The 19,356-nt window shown below is 48.2% G+C and overlaps 2 protein-coding genes across 2 annotated transcripts; one reads left to right on the top strand and one right to left on the bottom strand.

Moving 5' to 3' along the window:
- The first annotated feature begins 258 nt into the window (after positions 1 to 258).
- KCTD13 (potassium channel tetramerization domain containing 13) lies at positions 259 to 14,033 on the top strand. The gene is made up of 6 exons (XM_055409823.2): positions 259 to 687; positions 1,985 to 2,154; positions 10,361 to 10,450; positions 10,539 to 10,591; positions 11,237 to 11,432; positions 13,254 to 14,033. The coding sequence occupies exons 1-6, from the start codon at positions 444 to 446 to the stop codon at positions 13,488 to 13,490; spliced, it is 990 nt and encodes a 329-aa protein (XP_055265798.1). The 5' UTR covers positions 259 to 443; the 3' UTR covers positions 13,491 to 14,033.
- A 280-nt stretch (positions 14,034 to 14,313) lies between these two features.
- ASPHD1 (aspartate beta-hydroxylase domain containing 1) lies at positions 14,314 to 17,779 on the bottom strand. Its single transcript, XM_055408819.2, has 3 exons — positions 16,915 to 17,779; positions 14,966 to 15,079; positions 14,314 to 14,423 (listed from the first exon to the last, which is right to left on the bottom strand). The coding sequence occupies exons 1-3, from the start codon at positions 17,777 to 17,779 to the stop codon at positions 14,314 to 14,316; spliced, it is 1,089 nt and encodes a 362-aa protein (XP_055264794.2).
- Between the last annotated feature and the right edge of the window lie 1,577 nt (positions 17,780 to 19,356).

Genomic DNA, 19,356 nt, shown 5'->3' with positions numbered 1-19,356 from the left:
CGGCGAACTGTTTCCAATCCCCTGCCTCTCTGGGCCAGTGTTCCCTTTATGCCCACGAAGCGCTGTGAGAGCAGAAACACGCGGCAGGGACGACGTTTTCCTCAACAGGCAGGTGGCCAAGAGCCTCCTACTTCGGGACCCCAAAAGTGGCGCGCGGTATCCGGCACAGCCACAGTCTATCTCGCCGACGGCCCAAGACTACTACGCATGCTCCGCACTCCAGGCCTCGCGAAGTCGGGGGCGGGGCCTTGATGCGCCTGCGCAGGTGCCCGGCTTCCGGGAGGTACCGGCGCGATGGGACATAAGGCCAGTGTCGCCGAGTAGCGCCGGGGTAGGGGCGTGCGGGCCAGCGGTTCGGTCCGAGGGCTCAGGTCTCGGAGTCTCTGGAGCGGCCAGGGAGCGCGAAGAGAACCTAGGGTCGCTGCCCGCCGCCACCACCAGGCATGTCCGCCGAGGCCTCGGGCCCGGCGGCGGCCGAGGCGCCGTCCCTGGAGGTCGCTAAGCCCTCGGGTCTCGAGCCTGGCCCCGCCGCCTACGGTCTCAAGCCGCTGACCACGAACAGCAAGTACGTGAAGCTGAACGTGGGCGGTTCGTTGCACTACACCACGCTGCGCACCCTCACCGGACAGGACACCAGGCTCAAGGCCATGTTCAGCGGCCGCGCAGAGGTGCTCACTGACGCCGGAGGTACGCGGGCCGCCCTTGCTTACTCTCCTGCATCCTCCAGATCCCGCCTCCCTTTCCCCTAGTCTGTCGTCTCCCCGTCTCCTCATGCCCCTTCTCTACTACCGTCCAGTCAGCTCGTTCTCACCTCCTCCGGCGCCCACATCCCACCTCATATCCCCTTTCTCATTCATTATCTCCCTCCTCCCCCGGTCTTTACCCCCAGCAGTAGTAACCAACATTCATGGACCTCTCGCCACCCCCCGCCCCTCCAGCTACTCTGCCAAGCGCAGTGGTAAGTGATTAAACATGTCAGCTGAGAATGTTCATTACTGCGTCCCACCGACACTCCCACTCTTCACCCCTCAGCTCAAAAGACTTGGGAACCCGCCATGCTGGCAACAGCATCCTTCCAGGCAACTTTTCATCAGTTTCTTCCACTTGCCGAGTCTTTTGTTCCGCTTTTTTCCTCAGCGCTGCCAACAGCCATCCCGGAGTGTTAGAGGATTTTGCCTGTCTCTGTTCCCCTAACGCAGGTCCCTGTACACTCTAGGAATCTATCTATACAGACTGTAGAAGGAGGGGGCTGCTTTTGCTTTGCCAGGGACGCCAGAATGGAGAGTGGACAGTTCTCCTCACCAGGTGAACCTTACCCTCTGGAAGTGTTGCATTCTGCTCCGTCCCCCATATGCCCAAGTGGAACTTTAAAGTTTGATGGGGGGAGGGGGAGATGATTCAGAAGGGGTTAAGAATTATCAAAGCCGGCAAATAAAAATTGGGGAGGTATCGCTCAGCCTTCATATGCCTGAAGGTGAGTAATTTTTTTATTAAATAAGTATTTGTAAAATGCCAGTTAGTGTGGGGGGGGGCGGGTAGGGGGAGAATAAACAGACATACAAAAACGAGAGCAAAGCATGTGATTTCAGATAGTAATAAGTTCTTTGAAGTTTATGAAGTAGTGAACTGGTGGGTGGGGTAGACATTCTTAATAGGGTGGTCAAAGTTAGCACAAGAGGTTAGGGGTTTATTGATAAGGTTATCTGTAGGTACTTTCTCACGATGAAAAATTTCTCGGTGTAGACCAGACTTGGGAGGGGATTAATTTTCTGTGGCTGGATGTGTTTAAAAAATAAATAAATCAAAGGCCCATCCATGGGAGAAGTCACTGGAGATGTTTTAAATGGATTTTCTTGGATATGGCAGAGGCCTGAGACAGATTGGTATTCAGATTTGTGGCTTTGGAATCCTTTTTTCGTAAATATAGTAGTTCTGTGGCCTTCAACAAAGCCATCCTTTTTCCTGCCTCTCCCCACCCCACCAGGTTGGGTGCTGATTGACCGGAGCGGCCGCCATTTTGGTACAATCCTCAACTACCTGCGGGACGGGTCTGTGCCACTGCCTGAGAGCACCAGAGAACTGGGGGAGCTGTTGGGCGAAGCCCACTACTACCTAGTGCAGGGACTGATTGAGGACTGCCAACTGGCACTGCAGGTGAGCATCCCTTTCCCACCTCCTGAGTCCCACCGTGATGCCTATGTCCCTGGGAGAGCTGCCCAAGCCGTTAGCTATTAAGATATTAAAGAAAAACAAAAGGAAATATGGCCCAGTGACTGGAATGTTGCCTCTGGCCTGACTCTGACTGGCCGTGACCCCAGCGATTTCAGGGGTCCTCTGCATTTCTGCTATCCCACCACCACCTCATGCCAAGACTGCTGCGTTGGTTGAATGACTTCTTTCTCTGCTTCTTGCTGTTTCTACCCAGCCAGTCCAACTGTTACACTGCCACCTGAATAATGATCCTTAAACACAATCCCAATTTATTCTCTCCTTTGCTCAGCAATCCCTAGTAATGCCCTTGTCCTACTAAGTTAAAAAAAAAAAGTCTAAATTTAAATTGTAGTATAATGACCTCCATGATCTGGTCCTAACCTGGGAGGCAGCATTCCATCACTTCCATGGCTTTAAGTAACTTTTTTTTCTAGCAATGAAATACTGTAGAAGTAGCCCCTCCTGATAAAACAGGGTTGGGGGTTCCAGAGCCCCATCTGCTGGGCTTCTCTTCTGCGGATCTCTTAGAATTCTGAGGAAAAAAGGTTGGAAAGGACAGCCAGGAGATATGGGTTAATGTCACCTCCCCCACTGCTGACTGAGTGACCTTGAGTGAGTCAGTTCCTACCTCTGGCATTCTGTTCTCATGTTCCAGAAGATAGGGAAATGAGAAAAATATGTGCGATATAGTGAGTTTCACAGAAAGCCTTTTATTCTGTTCTATTTTTACAATGTTAAAAGTGTCCTTTTTTTATGATATAATATTAATAGCTTATAAGAGTTTCTTTTTTGATGCCCTTTATATATTAAAAAGTGGCAACTGTGAACAATTTTCTGTTGTCTTGGGGAATACTTATAGGTCCTTGAAATCCAAAAATATAAAATTCCTTTGGGCAGTAGCTGTGTTTTTAACTGCATCTCATAGAGAAAAATGCATTTTTTATATTTATCTTTATATAACCAAGGGCTTCCCAGGTGGCTCAGCTGGTAAAGAATCCGCCTGCAATGCAGGAGACCTGGGTTGAATCCCTGGGTTGGGAAGATCCCCTGGAGAAGGGAAAGGCTACCCACTCCAATATTCTGGCCTGGAGAATTCCATGGAGTATATAGTCCATGGGGTCACAAAGAGTCGGACACGACTGAGCGACTTTCACTCACTTAATATAACTGAAGTAAAAGTTCTATAAAATGATACTTTTAGTGAAATACACTCCGATATATTATGTTTTCTTTCTTTCTAATGCTGTTTGGGACCCATTAAATTTACTTCATGGCCCATTATGGGTTACAACTTGCAGTTGAAAAAACATTAAACTAGATGATTTTGGAAGTGCATTCCTGTTTGGTAGCTTTACATGTATCTAATGTTATCTCATATCCACTGTGGTTAGGGTCTGTTACCTCCTTGTTTGACATAAAAAGAAACATGAGGGAAGCTGGGGATACATCCAGGGTCAAAGAACCGTTTAAGCACCAGAGCTCCAAGTCAACCCCAGTTTATCTGACTCCCAAGTACAGTACTTTTTCTTCTGTGCTCCAGCTGCCGTCTTTCAAAGTTTTCTCAAGGCTGTTCCCATCCCCAACCCACTCAGCTAGAATATGTGTTTGTTTGGAGGTTTGGGGCTTTGTTTTTGAGAATTAGGTACAGAGTATTGAGTTCATCATACTTTTCAGTGTGCACTTAAAGATCTTTAGTCTCTGCAGATCTTTTCACTTTTAATTTTTCCTTCATTCCCGATCCCCTGCCCACTTCCCTTGTCCTCATAGATACCCTTCCAGTTCTAATGCTTTAATATGTTTGCTTGGATTATGTTTGTACCCTTGAAAAACTATAAAGTGTTGCTTTGTATACATAAGCATTTTAAATTTCCATAAATGGCTTTGAGCTATGGATTGTGTGTTCTGTTTCTTAATTCAGCACTTTTTCCAAGTTCGTTCATGCCGCTGTATATACATTTGGTTCTTTGCTTCTAACTGCTGCAGAGGAATCTGATGTGCATTCGTAATATTTTGTTTATACATTTCCCTAAGGTTGGAGACCTAGATTGCCTCCTGCTTCCTGCCCCCACAAATGATGCCACAATGAGCATCTTTGTACCTGTGCCCTCGTGGGTCCCAGACCAATGTTTCACATGATTGTAGCTGGGATTGGAATTGCTGGGCCACAGGACACATACAGATGAATTTCAGCAAGTTTCATCTGATTACTCTCCCAAATGGCTGTAGCACTTTATATTGTTGATGAGCAGTGCATAAGGAATCCCATTTCTGCATATGTTCAACAACTCATGGCATTACCCAGCATTCTAATTTTGCTCATCTGATTGGTATAGAGTGATCTAATTTTAATATGCATGCTTCTGATTACTAAGTAGATTAAGCATCTTTTCATATACTCACTAGCATTTTTGGTTTCCTCTTTGGTGAGTTGCCAAGTCATATTCTTTACCAAATTTTCTATTGAATTTCCTTTTTCTTGTTGCTTTGCTTTGCTGAAGATTCTTACATAGTTTAGTTCCTAGAGAGAATTAGGCCCTATTATTCTAGGCCATATATTTTACATAATAAATTAACTTCTCCTGTGCATATAGAATGGTACCATTTATCTGATATTTTCAGAAGAGTTGAGAAAATAGTTACTCAGATTATTTACTGGGTTTTGATATTCAATAAGGAACCCCAGTTAAGAAAGTCTGTTTCAGATAATAATTTCTAGTCAGTTTTAGATGTTGCCAGTCATTTCACTTAGAATGTCATCTATCTGTGACATCTGTTGTCGAACAGAAATTGTTAATTTTTCATAACCATTTATTATTTTTAAACTGTATATAAGTATTGTAGAAATTTAGAAAACACAGATTATCAAAAAAATAAAAGCACCAAATACTCTTCCGGGTCTTTTCCTCTGTGAGTGTGTTTGTCAAAATGTGATTATGGTGTATGTGCTGCTTTGTAATCTGCTTTGTTTGTTTGTTAATAATTGCCATCTTTCCATGTCAGTGAAATTTTATCTAACATCAAGGGCATGTACAAATTTCTCCATTTGTTCCAGGAACGTCTGTCATAGCTGGTTCACATCTAAACCAGTCCAGTCTAGATGCTTGCATTACATCTGGTTATTATGTTATTTTTCCAACCCAAAGCAGTTCTTTTTTTCTCATAATACTGACCACCAGTTGTCCTGCACAATGACCTACTTTCTACATTTGCCTGATTTGGTTTGTTAACCCTGATCCTATCCTGAGTTTGTCTAAACTAGATGGTAGATCCAAAGGCTTGATATGAAAATTTTTGATTAGAAAGCATTTTAAGTAATGTTGCATATTTCATATTGTGTTATATCAAGACCTATAGTATTGTTAGAATGACCCATCATTATTGATGCTCAGAATTGGCCACTTGATTTAGGTAGTAATGGTTTGATCCTTCATTGTAGTTCCATTCCTTTGTTGCCAACTATAAAGTAATTCAGGTACTTTATGAATGGCAGTTGTCTATCAACCACACAATTGTTAATTCTCACCAGAATCAGTAATTTCATTAGTGTTGTAGAATAATTGTTATTCCTTCAACATTACATGGAATTATGTATAAATCATGCTTTTCATTGTCAACTGGAGAGACTTGAATTTAATATATTCAAATTCCTCTTTTCTCCCCCCACAAGATCCTTTCCTTGTTTAAGTTTATTCTGTATTTTTTAGCTTTATAGCTTTATCTTTTGTATATGGAATTCACTGTTGTAATGTGAATTATGAAGGGATTTAACTTTTTTGTCCTCCATGGAGGGGACAGTGCCATCTACTACACAATCTGTGGTAGCCAGTGTCTGAGAGAGCCACCAGCAATTTTTTTTTTGCCGCTTGCTTTTATTCAGGTTCTTGTTCGGTCCCTTCCCTCACTGGATAGGGCTGACCTATGTAACCAGTAGGAGATTGCAGAGGGGATAGTGTGTGACTTCTAAAGCTAGGTCATAAGAGACATAGCAGCTTCTGCCTCTCTCGGATCACTCACTGCGGGGAAGCCAGATGCCTTGTGAGAATACTCAAGCAGCCCTAGGGAGACGTCCACTTGGTGAGGAACTGAAGCCTCCTGCTCATGGCCAGCACAAACTCTCAGCCAAATGGGTGAACTATCCCAGAATTGGATCCTCTAGGTCTATTCAAGTCTTTAGATAACTACAACCCTGGTCAACAATGGACTCAAACTTTACAAGAGACCCTGGGCCAGGACCACCTAACTAAGCCAAGCTCAAGTTCCCGACCCACAGAAACTGTGTGAGATAATAAATGTTTATTGTTTTAAGCTGCTAAGTTTGTACTAATTTGTTACCTAGTAACAGTGAAGAAAGCTGATTGCGGAAGAATTGATGCTTTTGAACTGTGGTGTTGGAGAAGACTCTTGAGAGTCCCTTGTACTGCAAGGAGATCCAACCAGTCCATTCTAAAGGAGATCAATCCTGGGTGTTCATTGGAAGGACTGATGCTAAAGCTGAAACTGCAATACTTTGGCCACCTCATGCGATGAGTTGACTCACTGGAAAAGACTCTGATGCTGGGAAAGGTTGGGGGCGGGAGAAGGGGATGACAGAGAATGAGATGGCTGGATGGCATCACCAACTCTGTGGACATGAGTTTGAGTGAACTCCGGGAGTTGGTGATGGACAGGGAGGCCTGGCGTGCTGTGATTCATGGAGTCGCGGAGAGTCGGACACGACTGAGTGACTGAACTGAACTGAGCTGAACAGAACAGATAACAGATTGTGGTATCTGGAATGCAGTTCTGTCAAAATGTGGGAGTGGCTTTAGAACTGCAGAGTGGGCAGAAGTTGGAAGGACTTTGAGAAGAGTATTAAGAAAAGCCTAAAAATCTTTAGAGTATTCATAGAAGTCTAATGACCTTTGAGGAGGCTGAAGTGTGGAGTATGTTTCCTGGAAAGTGGTGGTAAGGGGATCCTTGTTACCTAGTGGCAGAAGTAGCAACATTGTCTCTGATAGTAATGTATTAATAGAAAGTAGAAAACATACCTATTGAACTGGGTGATCTAGCAAAGAAATTTCCAGACAGAATGTTAGGGGCCACAGGTTTCTTGTTGCTTATACTAAAACAAAAGAAGAGAGGGTAAGCAGAAGGAAGAAGAATTGAACACAAAGGAGCCAGTAATTTGGGGGGTGGGGGGAGGTTGGCACTTGAACATTCCAAGCCTTTCAAATAACAACTGATGTTAAAATTAACAAATGGCTTCCAGGCAAAGAAAAAATACAGGGCATTCTCAGTATGATATGGTCTAAAGATGAAGCTGAGGATGCGATTGTAAAATCCTTTGTTAAGACCTCAGAATATCCAAGAAGATGCCTCAGAATCATTCAGTCAAATGATAGCTCTTCTGAGAAGCTTAAAGCTATCGTCAGGTAGCAGTCTCAGCATAAGCTCAAAGTAGAGAAGAGCTCATCTCACAAAGTTGTGTGGGTGTGTTTTTTGTCTAATGAACTGAACTCCAGACTCACAGTTCAGTTCAATTGCTCAGTCGTGTCCGACTCTTTGTGACCCCATGGACTGCAGCACGCCAGGCTTCCCTGTCCACCAACTGCAGGAGCTTGCTCAAACTCATATCCGTCGAGTTGGTGATCCCATCTGGTCATCTCATCCTCTGTTGTCCCCTTCTTCTCCTGCCTTCAATCTTCCCCAGCATCAGGGTCTTATTCAATGAGTCACAAGACACCCATTATGTTTTTAAGGGAATTATATTGGCAGAAACACTGCCAGCTTAGACTTAAAGGGACAGAGACAATACAAGAGGAAAAGAAACCTTTGGACCTCCAAAAGTTATACAGGCAAAAAGCAGGCTAAAGAAACTATAGAGCTGCACTGAAATGATCATAACATTGTTAATTGCCTATACTCCAATATACAAGAAAAAGTTAAAAAAAAAAAAATTAACAAACTGTGGAGCTGCAAACATGGATTGTCTTTCATGGAAAAGGAAGGGTGACTCAGGTCAGAGCCAAGAGCCATAGAGAAGAATCACCAGCTTCTGTGCATTAGCGCTGTAATGGAATGGGACTTTAGGGGATGCTTTTGAACTGTGGTGTTGGAGAAGACTCTTGAGAGTCCCTTATACTGCAAGGAGATCCAACCAGTCCATTCTAAAGGAGATCAATCCTGGGTGTTCATTGGAGGGACTGATGCTAAAGCTGAAACTGCAATACTTTGGCCACCTCATGCGACGAGTTGATTTACTGGAAAAGACTCTGATGCTGGGAAAGGTTGGGGGCAGGAGGAGAAGGGGATGACAGAGAATGAGATGGCTGGATGGCATCACCAACTCTGTGGACATGAGTTTGAGTGAACGCTGGGAGTTGGTGATGGACAGGGAGGCCTGGCGTGCTGTGATTCATGGGGTCGCGGAGAGTCGGACACGACTGAGCGACTGAACTGAACTGAACTGAGGAAGAGGTTGTGAGTATGTTTTGCATATGGGAGGGATTTGAATCAATGGGGGCCAAAAGATTGATTGTGGAGTCATCCTCCAAGGCAATCCTCAGTGATTCTTATTCCCTAGCATTCATTCCCTTGTGTTGTTCCCTTCCACATTGAATAGGGCTAACAAAACTAGATCATAAAAGACTGTGAGGGGACTTCTCTGGTGGCCCAGTGGTTAAGAATCCCCCTTGGAATGCAGGGAACACAGGTTCAATCCCTGGTTAGGGAACTAAGATCCCCCATGCTGCGGGGCAACTACTGAACCCAAGTGCCACAGCCTCTGAGCCTGTGTGCCAGAATGAAAGATCCCACATGCTGCAACTAAAACCAATGCAGCCAAATAAATAAATATTTTTTTTTTAAAAAGCCCTCTACTTTGCTCTCTCTTGGATTATTTGCTCTGGAGAAGCCAGCAGCCATATTGTGAGGACACTCAAGTAAACCATCACAGAGGTCCAAATAACAGGGATCAAATATTTCCTGCCAATAGGCAGCATGAACTTGCCAGCCATATGAATAAGCTTTTTCAAAAACAAATCCTCCAGACGAAGACAGCCTCAGATTACTGCAACCGCAGCTGACTTGACTGTAACCTCATGAGAGACCCCGTGCCAAAAGCATTCAGCTAAGCCATTCTTGAATTCCTGACCCACAGAAATGGATAAGTATTTGTTGTTGATTTAAGCTGTTTGGTTTTGGAGCAATTTGTTACACAGCAATAACTAATACACACTTGCCCTCACTGATTTGTGAGGTTCTCTCTATAAATATTAGTTGTCATTTTATGTATATATAGACATCTCAGTCTGTTTCCAAGTTCTCTATTGTATTGTATTGTTTTTGTTTGTTTCCACACAAGACCTACACTGTTTTCATTATTGTGGCTTTGTAAGGTATTTTAATATCTGGGAGGGTCAATCTCCTTTCTTGACTCTTCTTAAAAATTGACCTAAGTGATAGTAAAATTGTTCTTCCATGTTAATTTTAGTAAAAGTCTTAGGTGTTTCTAAAAAGAAAAAATTCTGGAATTTGTATTAGAATTGCACATCTAGTTTTTAGATTGGGGGAGGTGAGAGGGGTTTTGGCATGAGGATTCTCAAAGGCAGAGAAGAGGAAGGAAACCTCTGTGTCTGGCTCTAATTCTCCTTCCAACCTCCCATCCAGCCCATTTCATTCATTCACCAGATATTTATTGAGCATCTACTGTGTACTAGGTACTTATTCTCTAGAAAGAGACTATGAGCAAATATACCCAAAAAATGAGAAAATGTGAGGACCTGAGTGCCTTGAAGAAAGTGAATGGAGAGTGTGAAAAGGAAGAAGTAGAGGTGGCTACTTAGCCAGGGAGCCTAGGGAGGAGGATGGGTGCCCTCCTCGGGGCACTAATTGCATTGACATCTGAATGGCATGAAGGGGCCAGCCATGCAGACAACTGAGTGCTGGCCGTTGCTGGCAATGGCAGCAGCAAAGGGCCCAGGGGCACAAGCTGGATGCAGAAAGGAACAGGTAGGGCTCAGCCTGGCAGGCAGGGGAGAGTGGCAGAGCCAAGATCAGAGAGGAGTCTGGATTTTCTTCCCAGAGGCGACAAGCAGTGTTGGAAGGCTCTTAGGCAGGGGAGCGAGTGACCTTTGGTTGTGCGGTTAATCACCTTCCGCTTCTTCTCCAGCAAAAAAGGGAGAACGTGTCCCCGCTGTGCCTCATCCCCACGGTGACATCTCCCCGGGAGGAGCAGCAGCTCCTGGTCAGCACCTCCAAGGTGAGGCCCCGAGCCCTATAGGGTGGAGGCTGGGCGCCTGTCCCGGCAGCCTGACCCCCACCCTTCTCCACCCTCTTTCCCCCAACAGCCCGTGGTGAAGCTCCTGCACAACCGCAGTAACAACAAGTACTCCTACACCAGGTGACCCCCTCGGAGGTGGGGAAGTGCAGTGGGTAGAACCCTGGGCTCCAGCATAACTCATGGGGAGGGTTATGGCCACACAGAGGGTGTGGAAAGAATCCTGCCTGGATGCAGATTCCAGCTTTGCCACTTACCCCCTGGGGACTTTGGAGAGGTCATTTTCACTTGCGAGCTTCAGGGATTTGGGGTATTTTTTTTGAGCTTCAGTTTTATTAGTAAACTGGGGTCCCAATGAGGAGTACTTGCTTTATAAGAGGCATGGCTCTAAGCGCTTTACGTGTATTTACTCACATGAACCTCACAGTCGTTGGAAGTAGTTACTGTTGTGATCTCCATTTTACAGATGAGGCAGTTGAGGCAGCAAGAGGTGAAGTAATTTGCTCAGAGTCAGTTAAAAGCGGGTGGAGCGAGGATGTCTGGTGAGGCCACTTGCCTCTGGAACCTGCACGGGTAGATCCCTCTGCTGTGCTGGAACTTGCTGAACAAATGCTGCTTCCTTTCCAAGGCCTGCTGGGCACCAACCTCCTAGGCAGGACTAGAGTGCTGGGTCTCAGGGCCCCTAAAGCTGGGGTAAGGGAGGTGGGTTGCAGAACAGAGGGAATGAAGCCCGTCATGCTGAGGCCTCCTGGCCCCCATGGTCCTCAGCACTTCAGACGACAACCTACTTAAGAACATCGAGCTGTTTGACAAACTGGCCCTGCGCTTCCACGGGCGGCTGCTTTTCCTCAAGGATGTTCTGGGGGACGAGATCTGCTGCTGGTCTTTCTACGGGCAGGGCCGCAAAATCGCCGAGGTGTGCTGCACCTCCATTGTCTATGCCACGGAGAAGAAGCAGACCAAGGTCAGATGGGGTTCGGGGCCTGGTCAGGGAGGGCTGTGGCGGTGGGCAGGATCAGCACCCTGGACAGAGGCAGCTCATCCAGTCAGGCCTGGGAATTCCATCAGTGGAAGTCAGGAACTGGAGTTTCAAGTTTTGGGGGTCTTAGCTCTGTAACCTTGAGCAAGTCATCTTAACTTTCTGTGGGTCTCTGCTTCTCTACCTGTGAAAGAAGGGTGTTGGATTAGAATGGGATTCTTAATATAGGCCAGTTGAGTTTCAAGACTATAAGAATATGTGGTTTGGGGTTTTGTGTGTGCATTTTTCTGTGTGGAAGGACCGTACCTGTCATTAGACTCTCAGAAGGATCTAGTGACCCAGAGTAGGTTCTTAAAACTTCAAGTGTTTGGAACACACTGAGATCGTAGGCCTTGAGTTATTACCATGGCAACCATCATCAGAGACTTTCTAAGCACTGCAAGAGGCTTGAAACCAAGGTAAATGAGATTCTAAGTCAAGAACAAGCTCTCTGTCATGACATCTGTCCCTGAAGATTTTATCACCCTGGTCCCTCTGACCTTGACAAGAAGGGTGTGCCTCAGATACACAGGAGATCTTGGAAGTCTCTAAGTACCCAGTGCTATTTCGTACCTCGCTGCCTTTGCACACACCATTCCCTCTTAGGATTATATTTCCTCATTCCTGTCTGCTTTTAGTGAACTTGTGCTTAATCTTTAAGACCTAAGCCAAGCACCATTTTCTTTGGGACAACTTAGCTCATGAATTTTCAAGACAACCACCCCAGAAAAGTTGGTCCTACCCCACTCGCAGCTAAACACAGCGTTGATTGTAGTCTGCTGGGGATGGGACTGTGGAGGGTGTTTACTTCAGCAGCAAGGGATTAGCTTCTTGAGAGCAGAGCTGTATCTTTTTCCCCCTATCTCTCTAGCACTAGCCAGGCTTTTATCACACTACACAAGCTAGGAAACATTTGTTGAATGCATGAATGAATGAATAACCCAATTTCCAAGTAGCTTCCTCTGTAGCTGGGAAGAAAGGAAGATAAACCAGTAATGAGAATGCAGCTCATTAAAGTTTTGTTGTTTATATCCCTCCAAGTCACACAAAGGGAACCCTTAACCACCTCTTCATCCGTTTCTGCTCTCCTTCACTCTGCCTCATTGCTTTGGCCTTGCTGCTGATCTAAAGATACACTAAGCACGCTCCTGACCCAAAATTCTTACACTTGCTGTTCTCTTCTCAGACTGATCTTTCTCTAGTTCTCCGTCTGGTCCCTTCCCTCCCTTCCTTTGGCTGTTGGTCAAATGTCACCTCAGTGAGGCCTTCTCTGAGCTCTGTCTTTAAAGTTGTAGCATTCCTTCCCTTTTCCTGCTATAACTTTTCCATAACATTTATCATCATCTGACACTTTATATCTTATTACATGTATGTCTGAGTCCTCATCCTAGAATGTAAACTTCCTGTGGACAGGAAATTTGCCTGTTTTATTCACTGCTATATTCCTCTGTGCCTAGAATAATGCCTGGTACTGTGCAGTCACTCAGTAAATCTTTGTCAAATGGGAAAAAAAACAAGAAACCTAGCAACAAAGAACAAAGCAAATAACTCTGCCTGACTTCAGACCTGGACCTCACAGCATAAACATGACTTTGCTGAGTAAAGACATTGCAAAGAGGACAGTCCAAGCTCAAGGAACCTGTGACTGTGGAGGCTAGGCGACTGCAGAGGCTAGGAGGCCTGCCAATGCAGGAGCAGCCTGGGGGAGGGGATGGCTGTGTAGTCCGGCCAGAAGGAGGGAGCTGGGGGTTGGCTGGCCTTTTGCAGGTGGAATTCCCAGAGGCCCGGATCTTTGAGGAGACCCTGAACATCCTGATCTACGAGACTCCCCGAGGTCCAGACCCAGCCCTCCTGGAGGCCACAGGGGGTGCCGCTGGAGGTGGCGGGGCCAGCCGAGGGGAGGACGAGGAGAACCGAGAGCACCGTGTCCGCAGGATCCACGTCCGGCGCCACATCACCCACGATGAGCGTCCTCATGGCCAACAGATTGTCTTCAAGGACTGAGTTTTGCCCTGAATTTTCCTCTAGCCCCTGGGACCCAAGTCCCTCTCTCTTTTCCTCCTCCCCTTCCCAGATCTTTTCCCCGGCTTTGCTGGCCAAGTCGTGGGTCTCCCTTCCATCCCTTTATCACATGGTACAGTTCACTTTGGCCCTTTTCCATCCATTCCCACCTCATTGCCAACCACACGGTACATTCCAGCCCCTCCCCTCAGAGGCCTTCAGAAGGCCTACGTTCGTTCCTTCATTCCCATCCTTGTCCTGCCCTCTCCCCCAACCAGCTGGTTTAGAAGGATTTAGAATTCCCTTTCTCTTGTTTTAGTACATCACACACGCCAAAGTGTCAAGCCAGCCCATAATAACACCCACCGCGTTCTGAGCCGCCTCCTCACCGTTGTGCAGGGTTGTTTGCTCCCTCCTCCTCCCCGCCACCCTCCCTGCTTCCTTAATACTGGGCTGACCTGGGCCTTCACCAGCTCAGCATCTTCCCAATTTGTTTCATATTATTTATTATTTTAATTTTCTATTAAATTATTGGAATAAAGTCGAGTTGAGAGTCTGGTGCTGGCTCCCAGGGAGATGGCTTGTTTAGGGAGACACTTGGATGGGAGAAGACACAGACCCTTGCCCCCACCCTTTCCCTGGGCTGGCAGCTGGGAAGAAAGTAGTCAGGAGAGGATTTAAAATCTGTATTTCAGTGTTCGCTGGCCAGTTCCCACCCTCAGCTTCACGCCACCCCCTGCAGTGGAGAAGCGGTCCTGGCTACCACTCAAGCCATCCCTGAGCGCAGCCTCTCTCCAGCCCGGATGTCTGAAAGGAGCGTCTTCCTTCAAGGGTCTGGTGCGAAGACAAAGTCGAGGGCCTGGCGTTCAGCCCCAGCCACATTGGGATGCCAGAGGTCCACGATGAAGACCACTCGAGGCCCATCTTCAGGAGAGCCTAGGGCACGTGGGGGTGGAGACAGCAAAGCAGCGGACATTAAGTACTTACAGGCCAGAGCACTTACCAAATACTCAGAAAGGCAGACACTATGCAAGTAAGTGCCAGACACTGTTCTAATCCCTTATGAGTATTAGCTCTTAATCATCAAAACAAACTAGGAGATAGTACCATAAGCATTCCCATTTTATACAAAGTAACTGAGGCACAAAGAGGTTAAGGAACTTGCCTGAGGTCACACTGCTAGTAAGTGCCAGAGGGAGGACAGGAACCCAGGTGGTCAGGTCGAGGGTCTGGTACCACAAACCACTTGGCTGTGCACCTCCATTAGCTTATTTAATCCTTACAGTCACCTGACAAAAAGGGGGTTGCCCTGTTTTCCAGGTGATTGGAGAAATCATGTGACTTGTTCAAGGTCGTGCAACTGGGAAATAGTGGTGTAAGACAGGAAGCCAGCTGGATCCAATTCTTCAGCCTCTATAGTCTAATCTCCTTCACTCTTCAGTCCCTCATCCCTCCTGGCAGAATGGGAGCCCCATTACCATTATGAGCCACTGTGTGTAGGAAGGAGTCATCCACCAGAAGACAGTGTCCCTCAGCCCAGCACTGGGGCTCGCCCCCGACCACCAGCTCACAACCAGGGGGAATCTTCAGGCCTGTAAAAAGAGATGCAGACCTCCAAATTCCTGCCTCTGTTGAAGAGGCCCACCCCCTTGAGTCAAAAAGCAGAATCTGAGAATCTTGCATGCCGGGTTCTATGGTTTTATGACCACCTGATGCAAAGAGCTGACTCACTGGAAAAGACCCTGATGCTGGGAAAGATTAAAGGCAAAAGGAGAAGCGGGTAGTGGAGGACGAGATGGTTAAATAGCATCATTGGCTCAATGGACATGAATTTGAGCAAACTCTGGGAGACAGTGAAAGACAGGGGAGCCTGGCAGGCTGCAGTCCGTGGGGTCGCAAAGAGTCGGACACAACTTAGCGACTGGACAACACAACAACAAATGGTGTTCCCTAGCTCTCTGAAAGGTGACCCGTGTAAAATTACAGTACAGTAGTAGATGAGAGGAAATGCTGGGAGACGGGAAACAGCGCAAAGCACAAATCTGTTTCAGAGAAAAGGGAAGGGTTTCTAAAGGAACCAACCTCCCTTCTTGGTTTTCTGTCAGTTTAACTCAAGGACCCTCTCTGTGTTAGGTCCTCTCTCCCCCAAAAGTATCTAGCAAAGGGCTCCATCCTGCCGAGGACCACACAATGGGGTGCAAAAAACTGAGGCACCAACTCAAATAATGGGGATTAGAAGACATCCCAGAGGAGGTGTGACATTTGAAAGTGTGAATTGTGAAGGCTAATTAGGAGTTTTCCAGGAGGTGATAAAGGGGGAAAGACATCCTAGGTTAAGAGCATGCATGTGGCATCTGCCAGGACCAGCCAGAAGGCTTTCATAATTTAGGGCATGGTGGAAGGGAAGGGAAAGAAGGGAACAGGTGGGAGAAGAGGAGAGAAAAGAGCTGAACTTGATCCAGGCTCTTCAAAGCCAGTGTGCTTTAAAGTATAGAACACATTCAGCTGGTACCACAGGAGATGACTATAGGCAAAACAAGGTTATAAGCATTAAATAACTTATCAATCAGAAAATGAGGGATTGGTTTTTTTCTCCCCATTTTCTTTCAACCTTTAAAACATTAAAAAGAAAATCTCAGTTTGATGCTACCATAACTTTAACACCCCTACTAACATTGCTGCTTTTTATTTTTTTATTTTGGACTGCACTATGTGGCTTGTGGGATCTTAATTCCTTGACCAGAGATCGAACCCAGGCCCTCAGTAGTGAAAACACAAAGTCCCTGGTGGCTCAGTGGTAAAGATTCTGCCTGCCAATGCAGAAGATGCTGGTTCTACCCCTGGGTCAGAAAGATTCCCTGGAGAAGGAAACGGCAACACACTCCAGTATTCTTGCTGGGAAATCCCATTGACAGAAGAGCCTGGCAGGCTGTAGTCCACAAGGTCGCAAAAGAGTCGGACACAATTTAGCAACATTTACAACCACTAGACTGCCGGGGAATTCCCAACATTGCTCCTTTTTAAAGGAGGAGAATGTAGGCTTCAGTCTCAGACTAGAATATTTTGCTAGAAGTTTTCAAGCTTTTTTTTAAGTTTAAACTTGTCTTACAAATAACTTCTATTTAGGGCAAGTAATACTGACCATCATTGTTCTATAAAGATGCCTTCTAATAAGTAAAACAAAACATGAGGGGGAGTCAATATGAAGAAACAGGACAGGTGGTAAATGACTGTGGGAACCTTGTGAAGATGGCTTTCTGATCACTGAAGCTCAGGAAATGCTGCTGTGGGCAATAGGGAGTCATGGAAGATTTCTGAGAAGAAAGGCACGATCAGAATCAGAGTGTAGAAAGTCATGATGGAAGAGGAGAGAGTGGAGGGGAAATCGTGGAGGAAAGGAGGTGGTCTGTAAGCAAAATCCACTTACCCAGATGACATCTGACGCGGGCATTGGTGGGCCCACAGCGGCCCTCGAGCCGGGCGCCGGGCAGGAGGATGGAGAAGCCAGCATTGCCAAAGGTGTTGGCACTCATAAAGCTTCGCAGCCCCCTCAGTGCCCGATAGGCCCCCGGGCACCGGCGACAGTTGCTGGGTTGGCAGCAGCCTGCTTGGTATAGCAGGAACTGGTAGCACCCAGGGGCCAGGGGTGGGGACCAGCCCCGAGGCGGAGGAGTTGTCCCTGAGAAGTCCCAGCTCACAGCCCCAAAGTCCCGCAGGATAGCAGGGAAGCTGCTCTCCAGGAGCTCCACATCATGCCTCTGGGCCTCCCGGGGCACGAAGGGGGCAGAGGGCAGGTCTGGCAGGAAAAGCAGGCCTGGGCGCTGGATGCCCAGGACCCCTGGCCCTCCCCCAGGGCTGGAGCCACCCTGAGCCGCCCGCCTCACCCTACCCATCCCTGCCCAAGAGTAGCGCCTGGCATAGGCCCGAAGGCGACGGCTCATTAGGCCTTCTGTCCTGGGTCCTTCTCCGGACTCTCCAGAGTGGCCTGCACTTGGCCTGCCCACTTCAGTGCATCCTCCAGACCTGCCACCAACAGCCCCAGTCCGACTTCCAGCCCCCAGGGCCTGCATGTCTTGGGAGCCCAGACGGTAGCAATACCAGAGGAAAAGGGAAGTGAGGGCTCCAAGGAGCAGGGTAAGGGCAGAAGAGGCCAGAGGCAATGGCCATGCAGGCATGATGGGCAGGGAGGCCCTGGCCAAGAGGCCTGGGGCATCCTCCAGACCCCAGTTCCCCTGTCCCCCCAGTTCTGCACCAGTTCCCTCCATGGCTGCTCCCTGGTTTCCTCGCCACATTCCTACTCTTGATTCTCTCTCCTTCTGAGGTCCTGTTGCCACCTTGTACCTCCTTTCTCCCTCCCTTCATGTACCTCTAACCCTTCTTTTCTCTCCTTCTACCTCTCTCTTCTCCACTTCTTTCGCCTTCCAACTCTCTCCTCTTTCTATTTTGCCTCTTTCCTCCTCTTCTTTCTCCTTCCGGCAGTCTCCTCTCTCCGGTCAGTCTCTCCTTTCTCCCCTTCTCCTTTCTTCTCTCCTCCTCCACCACCGCCCCCACCCCACCTCTTTTCGCTCTCTCTTTTCCTCCCCCTGCCCGCTTTCCTTCCAGCTTCCCCAGACAGCACTTCCTACCCCACTTGGACCCGCAGCCCCGGGAAGGGAACGCAATCAGCCGTCCTCTGCAGCGACTTCTCTCGCCTTCCTCCCCCTTCTCTCCTGCCTGCCCTCGCTTCTCATTCGACCCGACCCACGGCTTCTCTCTCTCTTCCGCTACCCCCTCCCCACCTCTCTCCTACTCGCTCCTTTCTTGGCTCCCACTCACCCTGACGTCACCCCTCCCCACAGTCCTCTCAGCTTGGCGACCCCCGCCCTCGCCCAGTGGCCACCGCAACTCAGCCGGGTTGGGGTCGGGGGTCTGGGGGGGGTGGTCCGTCTCCGGATTTGCCTCCCCCGGCCCCTACGGGCCGCCACGTGGGCCGCTGGGGGCACAGCGCCAACCTCCAGCGCCCCGCAATGCGAAAAGAAAGGGCGGGGCCTCAGAGGGGTGTGGCAAGCTAAGGGGCGGGGCGAGGGCGAGGACTGATCGACAAGGCCGGAGCTCGCGGACTGCGGACAGGGATGCTGCGGCCTGTCGGTGGGTCAGCCGATCCCCAGACCAGTCGGCCTGTGACTCCACCTCCCACTTCGCCTTCCCGAGAGCCAGCCCCCGGCGGGAGCCAGACTGATACTTAAGGTGGCCGCAGCCAATCGCCCGCCGCGCCGTGGGCCAGGCCAGCTCGGGCGGGGCCGAGAAGAGCTGTCCTTTCTGGTGGTGCTGAAAAGGGCGCTCCAGAGGCCTCGTGTGAGGAGGTCAGGAGAAAAAAAAAAACGAAGTTGAAGCCGCCAGACAGCTGGCTGGGGTCCTGTTGTACGTTAGAAGTGGTGGGGAGTATCTCCCCTCACCAGGCCCCACCCTGTCACCCCTTAGACTTCTCACAAAAATAGGAACCTGTCATTCTTCTGGAGGAAGGGAAAGCCCGTTCCACATGAACTCCTCTGAAAGGGTCTGGAAGTAAGCCGGGGGCATACTGGGAGGCTGAGCAAGCTCGAATCCAGCTTCGCTGCCCCCCTGGTTACCCCAGGAAGAGAAGATTCAGCTTTCAAATGTGCTGGAATGGTTGGGGGAGGGGGTATAATTACTGCTGGGACCAGAGTCTCCTTCGCTTCCCCTAGGGGCCGCGGGAGTGAGGATTACGACCCTGGCTCATGTGGTCCCTCCTTCCTCCATCTGCACTTCCTCCTCCTCCCTCCCCCCACCGCCCCCAAATAAATCCCAGGCCCCTCCCTTCGCCCGTCCCCAGGATCTGACGTGGGCTCGACACCTTTCTCAGCTTCTC

Source organism: Moschus berezovskii, chromosome 27, assembly GCF_049115385.1.
Source record: "Moschus berezovskii isolate FMDL1 chromosome 27, NW_MosBer_1.0, whole genome shotgun sequence".
NCBI classification, from domain to species: domain Eukaryota; kingdom Metazoa; phylum Chordata; class Mammalia; order Artiodactyla; family Moschidae; genus Moschus; species Moschus berezovskii.
Note: the sequence above shows the minus strand (reverse complement) of the source record. Positions and strands in the feature narration are given on the sequence as shown.

What these genes read in the sequence shown, in the direction of transcription:
- ASPHD1 (XM_055408819.2), bottom strand. Translation starts at nt 17,779, where the DNA reads ATGTGGCGAGGAAACCAGGGAGCAGCCATGGAGGGAACTGGTGCAGAA. An exon ending in CCGCGTCAGATGTCATCTGG is followed by an intron (nt 15,080 to 16,914) that starts GTAAGTGGATTT and finishes CTCTTTTTACAG; the next exon opens with GCCTGAAGATTCCCCCTGGT. An exon ending in ACACACAGTGGCTCATAATG is followed by an intron (nt 14,424 to 14,965) that starts GTAATGGGGCTC and finishes CACGTGCCCTAG; the next exon opens with GCTCTCCTGAAGATGGGCCT.
- KCTD13 (XM_055409823.2), top strand. Translation starts at nt 444, where the DNA reads ATGTCCGCCGAGGCCTCGGGCCCGGCGGCGGCCGAGGCGCCGTCCCTG. An exon ending in ACTGCCAACTGGCACTGCAG is followed by an intron (nt 2,155 to 10,360) that starts GTGAGCATCCCT and finishes CTTCTTCTCCAG; the next exon opens with CAAAAAAGGGAGAACGTGTC. An exon ending in AACAAGTACTCCTACACCAG is followed by an intron (nt 10,592 to 11,236) that starts GTGACCCCCTCG and finishes CATGGTCCTCAG; the next exon opens with CACTTCAGACGACAACCTAC.